At 37.4% G+C, this 15,836-nt stretch overlaps 1 protein-coding gene across 1 annotated transcript in view; it reads right to left on the reverse strand.

Annotated features, from left to right (window-relative positions):
- Window positions 1–4,987: 4,987 nt before the first annotated feature.
- Window positions 4,988–15,836, reverse strand: part of LOC108966474 (integral membrane protein GPR155) — a 41,960-nt gene continuing 31,111 nt past the window's right edge. Inside the window, exons 2-12 of the mRNA XM_018929404.1 lie at window positions 10,582–10,871; window positions 10,379–10,518; window positions 9,994–10,322; window positions 9,331–9,928; window positions 9,104–9,257; window positions 8,577–8,669; window positions 8,165–8,510; window positions 7,891–8,098; window positions 7,626–7,801; window positions 7,420–7,545; window positions 4,988–5,703 (exon numbers count right to left, since the gene is read on the reverse strand). Coding sequence (XP_018784949.1) covers window positions 5,502–5,703; window positions 7,420–7,545; window positions 7,626–7,801; window positions 7,891–8,098; window positions 8,165–8,510; window positions 8,577–8,669; window positions 9,104–9,257; window positions 9,331–9,928; window positions 9,994–10,322; window positions 10,379–10,518; window positions 10,582–10,871 — 2,662 coding nt within the window. The 3' untranslated portion in view covers window positions 4,988–5,501. The remainder of the gene's footprint in view (window positions 5,704–7,419; window positions 7,546–7,625; window positions 7,802–7,890; window positions 8,099–8,164; window positions 8,511–8,576; window positions 8,670–9,103; window positions 9,258–9,330; window positions 9,929–9,993; window positions 10,323–10,378; window positions 10,519–10,581; window positions 10,872–15,836) is intronic.

The following is a 15,836-nucleotide window of genomic DNA, read 5'->3' on the forward strand; positions in this document are numbered from 1 at the left end:
GACGCAAGTGTTGTTTCGAATCCGCTTTGGTTTGTCATCCATACCAGCCTTATCACAAAGAGACTCGATGCTATTGAAAACGAGGCTGGGGATTCCTTGACCAACGCTGGACGCACCGTTAATGGCCAACCAAAGAAGTTTCGACTGTTTCCGGCAAGACGTTTTCGAAAGCTCCCTTAATATCAAGAAAGGTTCCAACAGGGAATTTGACTAATGACTTCCTCAAGCCATGTCACAACAGTATACAGGGCAGTATCCACTGACCTACCTTTGCAATAAGTTGCGTTCCTGATAAAAAGTTTCTCGGAATACGCCTCCGTATGTGCTAGTCTATCAGTCTCTCTAGAGTTTTTAGTAAGAAGGAGGAGAGAATGATGGGCCTGAAGTTTTTGGCGTAACCTGGGAGCCTTTATCAGCCTTCAGCACAAACCTAACTCTGACTCGTCTTCGGGCCCCCGGGATGTATCCCAGTGTTATGTAATTCGCACAGATAGGTGCCAACCAGTTGCATGGTACCTTAGCAGCCTGCTACAGCTGCGCTAGTATGATGTCATCCGGTCCCGGGTACTTCAAACGCATGAACGAATTAAGCGCATAAGTCAAGTGCCGTTCAGCTAGAATGTCGACAAAGGCTGCACAATCCCCTCTCAGCACTCGGAGAGATATTCCCCAGAAGACGTATTGCTTGGGAAATCGTCAATGAATATCCGAAGTGTATCTTCACTGCTTAGGGCCCACTTTCCTTTTGCGTCCTTAATGTAACCCACTGAGTCGGGGTTCTTTGCGACGATACGCCTTAACCTAGAGGACTCATGACAGCCTTCCACTTTTTCACAGAAGCTTTTTCATGAAGTCGTTCTATCGCAAAGGAGACCGTAGATGATTTGCTAGAAATTAACTTCCACTAACTCAGTTAGAGCTTTAATAATTGCCTCGGGTATGTACGTTGTTGAAGGGGCACTCGAAATCGAGAAAGGCATACCCTTTTGTATAAGTACTCTCTGCAGCCATAACTCTACCGAATGCAAGGGAATGTTGACTGACCAGATTTTACAGTAGACATGCTGAGTACGTAATAACCTATTCATACATACAGAAATATTTTTCTTACTTTCTGAATAAATGGTCAAAGTTAAACCCTTTTGTTGAGCTCTAGATCGGCCTAATCCTTAATTGAATATTTTATGTCACACTCATCATTCTCACACGATCTTTGATTTACATTATATTTCATGTCAATGCAAGCGCTTATCCTCACAGCCTTCTAATTAAATGGCTTTTTTCTCTCCTTGCTATCGAGTAAGAGTATTTTGCGGCTTCGTTTGTGGTTGTGCTTACGTAAAATATTAATAACAGCTATCAGAAATGTGTTGACATTTAATTGTTCAATCAGATTTACATTTTTTTTTTTTACATGCAATTCTAAATCAATTGTCGAAGTGCCGGTAGTTGTGCTGAATTCGAAATTAGTTTGCTGTGAGCTCATTGTGTGAAAACATTTACAGATAAACTGTAAACTGAGCAAATAACTCGGATATTCACGCTACATATATGTATGTATACCTGGAAATGTAATAGTAAGCAAAAGTGGAGTACGAATTTCATACATATGCAGAGACTGGGCATATGCGCCGTATAAAGCACACGTGATCGAGACAACTATTGATTGAGATATGTGTAGGGTGCTTTTTTAGAGCTATCGAACTTAATAGAAGCAAAGCTTTCAAATCGGTTGTGAAAAGTAACACATCTGTTTGAAATCGAGGCAGATTTTGTTCAGGCATGAGGCCAATTTGAAATTCAACAGCTACCATCTGATCCAGAAGAAGCAACGGTTTGGTGTAATTTGTGGGCACGTGGAATCGTAGGTCTGTATTTCTTCAAAAATGATACCGGTGAGAACGCAAAAGTCACTTGCGACCGTTTTCGCGTCATGTAATCGACTATTTGATGTCTGAAATTGAAGTTCGTGATCTTGGCGACATTTGGTTTCACCAAGACGGACCATCAACGTTTGAAAGAATGCCAAGGCATGTTTTATGGAATGATAAAACACAATCTATAATAGACGCATACAAATTTAACATTTCAGTAATTTTTTTTTTAATGTTATATAACTCTAAAACGGACACCCTTTACCCGTATTTAAAACGACTGGGTGGCCTGCCAAAGATAAGTGGAACATACAAGCAATTTTTGGAATAAATTTTAAGGCTATTGACATGCTTAAATGAAACAAAAAACGAACTATTCGATAGTAAATTGATATATAGTTATAGATATATAGTATATCCGCATATACTCAAGGAACTTCTTTTAGTTGGCATTTTCTTGTTATTGTTTGTGCAAAAATCGTCACATTTAAAAAAAATGTGTGCCACTTCAGCCAATTAAAATTCAACACTTGGAGGCTTGCATACGAGCAATTATTGTATAAATTCCAATATTATTTGAATATTTTGTACACCAAATAGTATATATATTTTGAAGTATCATCCACATACATACACACTCTGGGAGCGAATTATACAAATTTTTCAAATAAAAAATAAGTGTCGAAAATAAATATATAATGGTCAATAAAAACGCCACTGTCGTACCAAATTGTTTTGGCAGTTCAGTTACAATTTAATATTTCAAACACGTACTTGATATCTGAGTGTGTTTCTTACTGAGCATGCGCAGCAATAATCTTTCTATATATCGATAACATTTAATGAATTAAAAAAAAAAAACACTCAATTCAAACGAACTTACGAAAGATCTGGAAGAGAAACTGAAATTTGAAAAAAAAAAAATGCGTTTTATTTTCAATATAATTTCCCTTAAGCTTCATAACTACTGAGCTTAGAGATATTTCAACTTCCTTAACCCCTTTAAAAAATAAGTGTTCTAGAGGTATACAAAGTAGACTAAATCAGTGCGTGCAACGTAGTAAAAAAGCAATTTTTTCTTTACCAAATGGGATGTTTTGTCTGCGATTAGGGGTCAAGTTGACCCAATTGTTACGCATAGGAGAGATTATTGGTCCAGGTGTCCACTATAAATCGTACAAATATCGAACCGCCAACTCATATTACTAAATTGTCAACTTGCTACTTCACATCACTCTAATTCGCATTACTTCACGTATTAATCGAAGAGGTAGCCAACTTCTTAGATAGACTGCTTCAAATAACAGCAGAATGGTTTGGCAGAGGTAAGGTAATCTCATACCAGCGTTTGAAGGACTTAAGTGGTAAAATAACAATGACTCTTCTCAGTATTACCAAAAAGGTAAACTTCTTTAAGCAGTTCAAGGTTACCCGCAGCAGCAAGGCTGAATGGAACGATTCCACTCTGGACTATATAATTTTGTACTTGCAACTCAAAGTATTTTTCTTCGCGGAGTGTCACCTATGAAGGAAATAATATATAACCGTGGATCCGCTCCTGCTGGTCACAAAGCTTTAGCCGGAAATGAACAGGCTGATGAGCTCGCCCGTTCCGCAGCATCCACTAACATGATAGGACCTGAACCCTTCATCGCGGTAGATCCTCTTACCATGAAGGAGTTGCTCCGCAAGGAAGTCGAAGTAGGTAAGGAGAGGTATTGGCAGCAGCTCCAAGGCATGCCCCATCCCAAGTTGCTAATGTGAGTTTACAACCTCAGCAGGTTTAAATATGTAATAAACCTGCCAAGGAACAAACTCAGGCTACTTGTCGCATTCTACACTGGCCACGGTAAGCTTAAGAAGCACTTATATAACATGAGCTTAGCTTCTTGTGCAAATTGACGGTTCTGCGACAGGGAGCCAGAAACTCCAGAACACATACTAATTGACTGCACTGCAGTCTGTAGACGCAGGTTAAAGGCCCTTCGATTCATGTTTCCAAATAGGGATCTCATAACCACATTACCTCCAAGCTGTATATTGAAATTTATCAATATGCTAGTGCTAAGTGGGTCGTTGTGACTTAGAAGGGGGCACATTAGCCCTCAGGTCGCGGAGCAATCCTCATAAATACCGATGCACACATGGTCAGATGGTTAATATATTATCCAAAATCGATCCCGACATACTAAAACTATGTATATATGTAATACTTGAGTTCCTATGTGACTCTAACCATTTCTTTGCATGACCTATGAAGCCAATGCACCTAACTGTAATTGTTGTAGGGACAGAAAGCATTCCTAAATAATTGCGAGGAATACTGCCGAGTTGATAGTCTTTGAGCGGAGAATAATGGGTATCCGTGCCGGTTGCATAGACCCAACTGTAGAACCAACACCTAGGACCGCTATCATATATGCACGTTTTTGGATCTCCCATTAGATGATTTAGATGACAAGTAATATGCTCTAACTCACCCAAACACCGTTATAAAACAACCAAGTTCTTATCGAGTAAACCTCATATGTATATGATCCAATAAGCAAAATGTAGTGTCCAATTTTTATATTCCATAAGAACATATTTCCATACCAATATTAAAAACACATGTTTCGCATTCTTTTTTCAGCTTCTTTGTGACCGTAGTAAATTTATTACCGTTTTCTTTATTATCTTCTTATATTTTTATAAAATATTACAGCTAACTGCACTTGCTTATAAACCGAATGGTGCTTAAAAGCAATCACAATCTTTATATCAACTTACGCCTAGAAATTTTTCATAAATTTTCACAATAAAATTATCCGTCTTTTCTTTCATGCAAAAAATACGTTTCGATTACTTAACCTCTAAATAATTCCCTAATTTACAATCGATATTTGGCATAGCGTGTACATATGTATGTATGTACTATTCAAATACACTATAGAGTAAAACAATTGCACACAAATTTTAAAAAAAGTAAAAAAAAAAATTATAAAAAAATTTTAATTAAAAAAAAAATATTCAGAAATTAAATTTAAAAAAATATTCAAAAATTAAAAAATAATAATTAAAATAAAAATAAAATAATAAAAAAATTAAACACAAAAACTAATTAAACTGCAACAAAATGCTTAATAGCTGCACAATTGTTATAAATTACAAATTGAAAGCTAAAAATTCTTTGTGATATGATTTTTACACATACCCATACAAACGAAATTAAAAACTAGAACGACTAGTTAATACAAATTCTTAACTGTTAATAAAAGTTTACAATAAACCGCAGCTGTAATAAATCAATCAGACATAATGTTTTAATAATTGCGGTTAGTGGGAAGATTATATGCAAGTTAATCACGTAAATGGCTGCTTACGCCAGTAACTTTCAATAACTAAATTATATTGTATATACATAAACTATATATGCTGCTATATGTGTATTATAATATACATTTATATGTACTTATAAATTTATATGAAAATAACATTTGACACGCATCACAGCACCATGTCCAACGCCTTGGTACAACTTCAGCAAGTTAAAAGAACAAAAACTAAGAAGAAGAAAGATGAAGATAGATTCCATGTAGCTTACGTAGCTCCCTAACGTATATAATGTTTTGTAGTTGCTGCGCTAATTTACAGGCGCGCACAGAAATTATACAATAGCTGTTTATCCTCAAAATGATAAACATTGTTTATGTGCCGTAAAACACGCCCGTCCACCAAATGTCTAGCGTAGTGCACAGCCTCCAGGCGATCCTTGGCAAGACCAACTTCGAGTAGCCAATCTACGAATTCGGTGCCGTAAAATACTTTGCGATATACTCTGATGCGCCACCTGTTGGGAACAAAAAAAAAAAAAAAGAAAAAATGGAAAAAATTATGAAAATGCTGAAGAGTAGGGGAAAGTGCGCTACGGAAGCAAAGTATACTTAAGAAATATTTCTTATATAATTAATTTATGGTTAATAATATATAATTAAGTATTACGAAAAAATGGTTATAATAAATAAATATGTGGTAGCCGAATCGGCGAACAAGCTATTGACCTACATACTTGTAATAAAAAATAATTTCAAAACATTTATTTTAAAATTTTCAATAAAGTATTTGGAAAAAAAAAATTTATTTATTCTACTTTTTTCGAAATTTTAAATTAAAAAAAAAATTAAAGAAAGAGTTTTTGGACACAATATAATAATAATAATATAATAAATAAGATTGTGGTAGTCGCATAGGTGAACAAGACCTACATAATAAAAAATAATTTCAGAACATTTATTTTACGTTTTCCTTAATTTTAAATTAAAAAAATATTTAACTTAAACGTCAATTCAATAACATTTTTAATGCTTTGTTTGCAACCTTGGTTTTCAAATTATTAAGTTTTAGACTTCCGTCCAAAAATTTCAAGTTTAGTTTACTTTATAAAATTACCTAACCTAAAAATTACGCAATAACACACTAAATGAGCGAATTGTTCCAAAACGTGTAATTTTATAAGGCGGTGCTAAAGCTTCATCAGATTATAAACAACTTTATAGTAATATAAATAAAAAAAGAACTAGTTCGTTGGCATGCAGAGCGTAATTATTAAATATACCCTACATAGTATATAGCTTTTAAGATTATAGCAATAAAGCAATAGATTTATTATGATTTATTTCTAATTCAACTGATTTCCAAGCGCTATATTAAAATGCATGTAAAATTTTCTTCTGCAACTAGCTTTTTGCGGTGTCAATGTGGCATTAGCAGCTGAATGTTGTGATTGCTGAGGAAATGGGAATTACATACCTTCTAAAAACACTTCAATCAGCTGATATTAAAATAAAATACAATGCAGTATCAAATGGACTTGATTTGGGTTGAACTAAACATTAAATATACATATATTCGAAAACATGAATACATGAATGCATAATATCCATGAAAACATGATTTAACATTCTTAAAATCAAGTTATATTTACAACTGAACAACGTATTCCCAAAAACAAACATTTTCACAAATATTTATTATCGGCTTCAAATTATCTCTTGAACCAACACATGTTTGGTCGATAAAACCTTTCATGCGATGTTGAGGAGGCTTACCCCACAGTAGTTGGGACAGATTATCAGTTCTTGGCCGCAGTATTTGAATATCTCTGCCGGGAATCCATAAGTCCCCGTCGCTTTGTTGTCCTTCAGACGGGTTGCTATTCAAACCTCATCATAATCGAGCAATGGAACGTTTAATAGATATCCTGCTAAGATTCTAACCTAGACATAACATTTTATTCAGCACTTTACACTTGCAAAACATATGAGCAAACACTGAAAAGTTCTCTTCTCTCATCATCTCTATATCCTCAAGGAATCTAAGGAATTTGAAATCAGTTATTTGCAAAAAAAAAAAGTTAAATCTATTAATCCTACCTAAAGATAAAATTTACTTATTTGAAAAATTGGTTAATGCGAACTGAATGAATTTTTTCGGTGAAATTTATAGTTGTAAAAATATATAAAATATGCAAAATGAAATGGCACAAAGAATATAGTATGAAACAAACCTTCGATCTTTGGCAATGTCCTTCTTGCAATTCTCCAAATGATGATTGCGGAACTGCTCACAAATATGCTTGGTCTCCGGCGTAAGACTTGTCCATAGTGGTAGGGTTAATACGTTTGCGCCATACCTAAGCAAATACAAATTAAACAAAAAAAAACAACTTAATTAGAAAGAAAGATTTTTAAGACGCAATAAACTGCTACACACCACAACTTGCGCCAGATCTTCACGAATGGTGTTAGCAATTCGCTGGTGTCAGTGATAAATAGCGCCAAAACGATTAAGCTCTGACCGAAATTCAAGAAAGCGTCGAGAAAACTCAATTCCAAGTAAATACCAGACATGCCGTCCATTACCAAAGTCCAAATGGATACCGAGAGACCCTGAAAAAGTATATTAAATTATTTATTAATTTGTTGTTGCAGACGGTAGCTGTTTAAGAAATTTTTTGGAATTTTTCAAGAATACGCACCACAAACATTGAGCAGAGCAGCAAGATTAACAATACGGTATGCTTTAAAGTCTGATACTCATCCGCATCATTAGCATATTCCAATGGCTCTAGACCGCGACGTGACTGATCGTGATAGCGTTCGATAATCGATTGACAATTTTGACGTGAAGAACCCGCACCACAATTGAAAGCCGGACTACAGATGCCCGAACGTATGCCGAGATTCCTAGAGCAGATAACAAATGTGGTATTAAAATAAATTTAGGCAGCATGCGAAACCACCTTTACTTACTCATCTTCGAATTGATCGGTTGACGGCGTAGTGGCTATGTCATTGCTTCGCTTACGTGCGCCTTCGGCAGCCGTTTTCGCCAGCAGATCTTCGATATCTACAACAACCGTCGTAGTTGTTGGGCTGGTAGTGCTCGTGCAACAAGTACCGCCAGCACCACCGCCGCAGCCACCAGCGATTGTGTTAGGACCATTATCCGTTGTCGAGATAATATCATCGTCGTCCGACGAAGAATAAGAACCATAGCGACGTCTCTGCGCAGGCACGCTGCCACTGGAGAGTCGCACGCCATCGGCATTTGTGAGCAAATTCGCAGTAGAGATGGTGGATTGTAGATCAGAGGGTTCTAGTTAAATGAAAATTATAATTTTGGTAACTAAAATTATAAAAGTAAGAATTTAAGTTAACTCACCGGAATCTGGATTGGATAGTTCACGTGTATACGTGAGGTATTTCTCATAGCGCTTCTTATAACGCTGATGCATAACCAAACAGCCAACGGTTACTACAAAGAAACAACATAATATAGTTTAAATAACGGTATGCGCTTGCAGGGATAGTATTATAAGGCAAACACATGTATCAGATTGAAAACTTTGAGCACATCACTGCAAAGCTTCACACAGCGCTCGACGTACAAACTTGTCAGCAAACACGCAAAAGCTGCAGCTGCGTTTAAGCATCATAACACGTGCTGAGCAGTTACTACGTGGATGCTGACTGACGCGAGTGTAGTGTGAAGCCTGTCTTAACTTGTCAACACACAGTTTTCTCATCATAAGGAAATTTTTAGAATTTTTAAGGGGTTAAACCAATCCAAGATTAAAATAAAATCGATAAAACCAAACTTTTTTCAGAATAAATGTTCAAAATTTGGAATTTTTTATTGCTCTAGATTGGCTTAACCCCTCAAGTAACGGGAAATAAACCTCTACTTACCGAAGAAGCACATGACGAGCATAAACACGGTGACTGCAGCCTGCGCGGTGCCATATTGAAAGCAGGCATTATGCTTATCTGGCAATAAAATCTTGCTATCCAAGGCAATCAGCAGACCAGATATTATAGCCGGCACGCCCCAAGCGAAGGCGATCTAATGATTGGTACAAGTGCAAAAACTCATCAGAAATGAGGTTATGTTGGCTACGAAGCACCACGCCACTCACCATATAAGGCCACATGTTGAGCACGAAACACAAGCTGCGACACTGCAGGAAGAGCAAGCAAATCGCCAATATGGCTGTCCATAAACGGCTACTAAATGTGCCCATATTGAAGAGGAAGAACTGCACGTAAATCAACCACTTCTCGGCATGATCGAATTTCGCCCAGATAATCACGGCGGCACAGCACATCAGCTGCGACAGCACCAAACAGAATGTAACGCGATGCGGCATGCGTCTAAAACGTTTCGTCACAATCAATAACACTAAAACCCAAGCGGCGGCAGCCACACCGGCAACGCTTATATCGAAAGAAAACACATCCAACTCATGTATATAGTCGACTGGATTCAGATTGGTGATGGAAATCATTTTCGCCGAGATGAACATAAGCGGTGCGGAGATGAATGTGCAGAGCACCATGCCCGTAGCGACCAGTTCCACTTCGACATTGTATTGTGTGGCGATGACAAAAGCGCCCGGTGCCGCCGGAAAGGTGCCATATAAGAAACCGAAAGTGCTCAATTCGGTTGTATCATTGAAATCTGTGCCTGCCTGCATGATATTCACCGTTTGACGGCACACTAGCGGCAAGACCAAACTGTAAAAAAAGATAGCATTAGTATGACGCCTAAATGTAGGCAAAATTTTCTTACTAAAACTTACATTTTAACCAATATCAAGATGCCGGGTAACAGAAAGCCCGCGCCACGCAATGAACCACCTTGTCCGACAATTTTTAAACCCAACAGGAAAAGCGCCGTCGCTGAGAACGACTGACCAAAGACGCGCAAAACGCTCGCTATCATTTCAGGCAGACCATTCGGAAAGACAAAGGCACCACCGACGCCCAGCAGCGTCATCAGCAACATCGGATTGAAGAAGAGCGATTTGAGTGTGTGCAGCACCAACAGTTGTTTTTCACCCAAGCAACGCGTACGTTTCGTCAGCTGTTCGGCCGGACAAGTGTCTGGGCAGACGGTCGACTCTTGTGCCTGAATTTATGCATGTTTTATAAGATTTGATAGAGCAAATTGTGGCTTAAACTCACCGCTTCGGCTTTTGTTTGAATGATTTTCGAGATTTCCATTAGCACCAAGCCGATGGGATTGAGCAGCGCCAACGAAATGGGCGCCATCAAATACAAATATGAGGCATACTCGGGATGCACGTCTTTGTATAGCGCCACCACTGTAAAGAGGAAGTAAATAAATGTAATTTCAATGTAATTTCGAGTCAAACATTGCTACATACATATCGGATAGCCGATCGCGAAGTCGTTGCTCTGCGTACAGAAAATACTCAAGAGACCGGCGCGCGCATAATTTAGCGGTCGTGTAATGAGCAGTGAGATCACGAGTACAGCGAAGAATACAATCGATTTGGATAGCGTCATGGCCAGCAAGAAGGTCCAATTTACCGTGCTCCAATTAAGCTCGACCAGCGAGAGAAAGATTAGCGACGGCAAGGCAAATGTGCCGACAAATGTGCCAAGGCCTTTAGTTTCCGAATTCGAAATGATTTTGAAGCGGCCAGCAATGTAACTGTGGAGTAAAGAAGCATATATACGTTTAACTCAGAGATTAAATAAGAAGCGAATAAATATTTGTATACAAAGATAAGTGTGGCATTAATTTATTTGGAGGTTAAGTTTAAACAAGGTTATTTTTGGAGTCCGTCCTCTTGGAAGAAAATCATAACATTTTAATATTATTCCTATTCTATGTATATATTATTGAGGTCATTAACTGTAGTAGAAAAAATTTTAAATCAGATTTTTTGACCCTACTCCTTTCAAAGATATTTCATATTGATTAAGTGTATTTGAGCTGATTCCGATTACGTGATAATTTCGATGGGATGTTTATTGCTATAGAGGTTATTCAACCCACCTTTTGAGAATGCATGTTTTTATTTCGATTCTCATGAATTTCAACTAACCGTAGGGAGCAAGAACCAAGAAACGATCTATTCCAAAGTATTTATTATAGTTAATGTTATACTCATCATAGGATGGAATCATGTGTAGAAGTTCACGCAAGCGAGGAGAGTTCTCTGAGCACCATTTACTTGGAAGTGGCCAGAAACGATTCTTTGACATATGGCTCAAGCAACTCAGGATTTCCAAAAAAACATCCGTTTGAAGGCGAAACATCCTTCCCCAGCTTTGTGCGCTTGGTTTGGGACCCTCTACGAAAAATACACTCAAAATTAAAAGTAGAACAGCCTCGAATGAGAGACTTCCTTTCGCTGACGACCAAATTATCAAGGACTGCGATTTAAGGGCATGCACCTGGAATGTCCGGCCCTTTAATTTTGAAGGATTCGCCGCCCAGCTAGTTGATGTCCTCATAAGGCTGACAGTACTGCCGTCCAAGAAGTGCGATGGACGGAAGAAGGACTGAGACTAGTAGGTTCTTGTACTTTTACTACAGTGGCCATATAAAGGAGCGCAAATTCGGTGTGGGATTCGTGATGGGAGAGACTCCGTCACCGTGTCCTGGCATTCACCGTGGAGAGATAAACTTTCAGCCACCATGCGCATCAAAGCGAAGTTCTTCAACATATCGCATGCCCCGAGGGAGGACTACAATACGTGCGGGATGGGATAGATACTGAGAGTTGAGGAAGGAAGCGAGACGCATTTGCAGACAGAAAAAGAGAGAGGCCGTAATGCCTGAGTATAAAGAGCTTGACAAGCTGACCGACAGGAGTAATGCTCGAAAATTCGACGAAAAAGTGCAGCGACTAACAGAAGATTTCAAGACCGGAGCCAAGTTTCAAGACAGAGCGTACTGAAATTATGGAGAGAACACTTCTTTAGCCTGCTGTTACCTGCTTAGTTATTCAACCAAATTTTGATACTGAATCACATTTGTCAGAGATCTTAGACTGTTTTTCGAATTGATAGTTGCCACTTGACTAAGAATATGACCCAAAACCGCCAACGTAATGATTGAGAAAGTGCTAAATGAAGACTTCCTGCAGATAAGTTAGGTATGTTCGCATTTCACACTCCTTGGTAAACAGAAAATTGTGACCACTACGTCATTCCAACGACAGTGAAGTCTATGAAACATAAACGGGCCGAGTTTGTGACCTGATAAGGATTGTTAAACTTGTGAGATCTCAAAGTTATTTGAAAAATGTTCTCTACCGCTACAATAACAATAAATTACGCTATTTTTATGCAGACATACCTTTACATAGACATTTGCTTATTATGCTTGTTATTGGAACAAGATTCGCGTTAAAAAAAAAAAATAAGTAGCTGTCGCAGACTACTCTTTTGCTTTCAGCTTGGACAACAATACTTTCACCTAACCACACACGGCTTCCTGTGTCACATGACCGGCAATTGTCTGCCTGGAACGAACTCTGCTCACTTGTAGTAAACAGAATTAACAAGTGTATTAGCGTCTTGTGATCGTCGGCAACACATTTCTTTTCCACTCAGCCATTAGCTTTACATACTATTTATCTTATTTACTTTTATTGCATTATTCCTGTGTTGTCACTGTATCATTCATTTATGTCTAGGCTTTTACATAGCAGAAATTGGCATGCGCCTTGCGATGTCAGTTAACATTTCAAGTGTCAAATGACAAGCCTATTTAGAAAAAAGAATAGTCAGCTGACATTAATTTGCCATTGTGTTGGCACGTTTTCATAGTAATATTACTTTTGGTTGTTATTATAAGTGATAAAAACGGTAAGAAATCATGAATGGGTTTGATATTAATTTTGAATTAATATCTATACTTTATTTAATTGAATTCAAGTTCTCAATTGTAATTAAATTAACATATACAATTAAATAATTGTCTATTAACATTTAATTTTTACGAAAATTTGCATTAAATGCGATATGAAACCTACAGCCTATTCAGTGGAAAGAGGGGGTATATGTTCAGTTAAAAAAGCTGTTAACATGTAATGCAAAATACTTCGAAATTTAATAGCTTCACAAAATTTTCTGTGAATAAATTCAAATGAGTATACATTAAACAATTTGTTCGAATTCTAATTTACTTCGAAACTCAAGGGAACTGAAATAATATTCTATTAATTTTTTATAATAAGTGCATTTGTCAAGTTTTTTGAAGAACCAGAAGCTTTATCAGAATAAAAAGAGTTTTTTTAGTTCTCTCTCCTCTTCTATGGATCCTGGTCATTAACGACCTGCAAAAAAAAAAAAAAAATTGAGGATGTAGCATTTATGTTCAAAGGAAAGTTCCTGAGTACCGTGAACGAGTTAACGCAAGGTTATCTTAGCGTCGTTACAAATTAGGCAGTCGGAATTGGTCTCGCCATCTACCGATATGGTTTTATTTACTACGGATAAAAGATACGAGGTCTCATGGAAGTCGTATATCGAATAGAGCCATTGGCAAACAGTGGGGTCTCTCACCGAAAGTGAGCGAGTGTCTTTGTCGTAAGACTGGTGTGAGGGCCAGGCCACAGGGAAATCACAGGCAATTGTAAAGCCGATGAGCTAGCAAGGAAAGGCACTCTAGAACCTCAATCAATAGAATTGAACCGGGTCATTGCTACCATATCTTCTTAAGCTCCATTACTAGATAGCTGTGTTCCGCGGAAGCTTGGCCAGGGCTAGGCCACCATTGATATATGCGGTGTAGCAAAAGCTTTTTGGCCCAATAGCGATGACAAAAGATTTAGTGATCTCTTTCCCCTCATTAAGGCTAGTCTCTCCCTAGTTGTGGGGATTTTAAAAAGTCATTGCGCTATTGGCGACCATGCTCTAAGGCTGGGCCTCTTACCAGACACCATCGGCACAAGTTGTTAGAAGAAAACTTGACAGCAACGCGTTTGGAAGGTCAAGTCTTAAACGCTTGGGAGCGCATATCTTCAGACATCCCACCAAACTGTCGGGAATGGAGATTAAACGCATGTACAAATTTGTATAGACTAATTAATAAGTTCGAAGCCAGGAGTACTTCTTTTCTATAGCTTCACAAGTCACATCTGATAGACCACGTGCGGTATTTCTTGATCAACCATGCAACCTAACCTGACGCTTGGGAGTTATTTAGTTCAAGTAAAATTGAATTTATTTTTCGCATCACACTTAGACTTTTATGTTTAACTTTTTGTGAAGCTAAACGAAAAAACTACTGTAGCTGAACATCAGCTATGGGCAAAGCGTCCTGAACCTATCACATGTCTTCTTAAGTGTTTCCATTTTATTTCCGCTTTATCACTTGATGGTTTTCGCATTGAACTGGCAAAGGCGGGACTTTCGTCAATATATTTTTTAGATGTTTCTATTTCATCCCCATCCCTTCAGTCTAGTAGCAAACCACAAAAAGCTAACGGAGCTGCTATCCGTTATTGAGATTACTGAGACTGAAGCATCTGTCCTAGCATCAGCCTTACAGTTTCCTACAATATCGCTGTGGCCAGACAATTTTTCATATAAGGATGAAGCTGTAATATTCTGTACAGGTGCCTTTCTTATAGTAACTATAAATAATCCTAAATCTGAAAACATAACCCGGCAACGGAAAATGTTTAGATGTTTCGGATAATTTACCTTTTCGAGATCTTGTGTAAATGGCTCGGTAGTAAAAGGCTTGCCATCACTGAATATGTGGAATTTGTGGTTAACAGTTATAGTAAAGCAATGTAAGGTTCCTGGCGTAAGGATGTAAGATGTATTTAGGTTAGGTTAGGAAGTATCAGACCTAAAGACGCTTCACTAACAAAATTTATTTTTATCTGCTTTATACTACTTTTCTTTCATCACCCTCTTAGTTACATGTATTTAACCAATTTTAAATTTTTTTTTTTCATTTCCGCGCGATTACACACAGCAATAACATACAAAAAACATTTAGCCAGCTGTATATGGCTTCTAAGATTAATTGCCGTTTCTAAGACGGCGACACGCGCCAGCTAAATTTAGTAGGAAGCAACAAATAAAACCGAAAAAATTAATTTACATAAGTATATGTATATTTGTGTGCTGCTTGAGGTCAAGAAACTTGTTGCTTCTTGGTTTATTGCAAATTTGGCAAACGCATTTATTGGACTTTGGGCACATGTAATCTATATGTTCATACATTTTCATGTATCTAATTACATACAACTATACACACATATATAACTCCCATTTCGTGCACGAAGTTGCATGTTTAGATAAAAGACAGTTAAAAAAGCTCGTGCGTTAAGTGTTTAACGCTTGCAAATGCCGTAGGTAATGAAACTAAAGCACAGTTATATCTAGTTTTTTTTTACGGTATTTTTAATTTCATATAATTGGGGCGTGACAATAAAGTTTGACGCATTGGCAGCGGTTGTAACACGTGAAAATGCCATTATTGTTGATGTTTTCATTTTGTTACTGCTTTTCCACTATACTTAACTATCTACTTCACGTTTTTGCGATTTTACTTGGTTGTAATTTTTTATTTGAATGCACGAGTGTGCATGTTTCATATGAGCTTTTCGATTTATTTTCATTTCTTTATTTTTTTATTTTTTTATTA

The sequence above is a fragment of the Bactrocera latifrons genome, unplaced genomic scaffold (assembly GCF_001853355.1).
Source record: "Bactrocera latifrons isolate USDA-ARS-PBARC rearing strain unplaced genomic scaffold, ASM185335v1 scaffold_160, whole genome shotgun sequence".
NCBI classification, from domain to species: Eukaryota; Metazoa; Arthropoda; class Insecta; order Diptera; family Tephritidae; genus Bactrocera; species Bactrocera latifrons.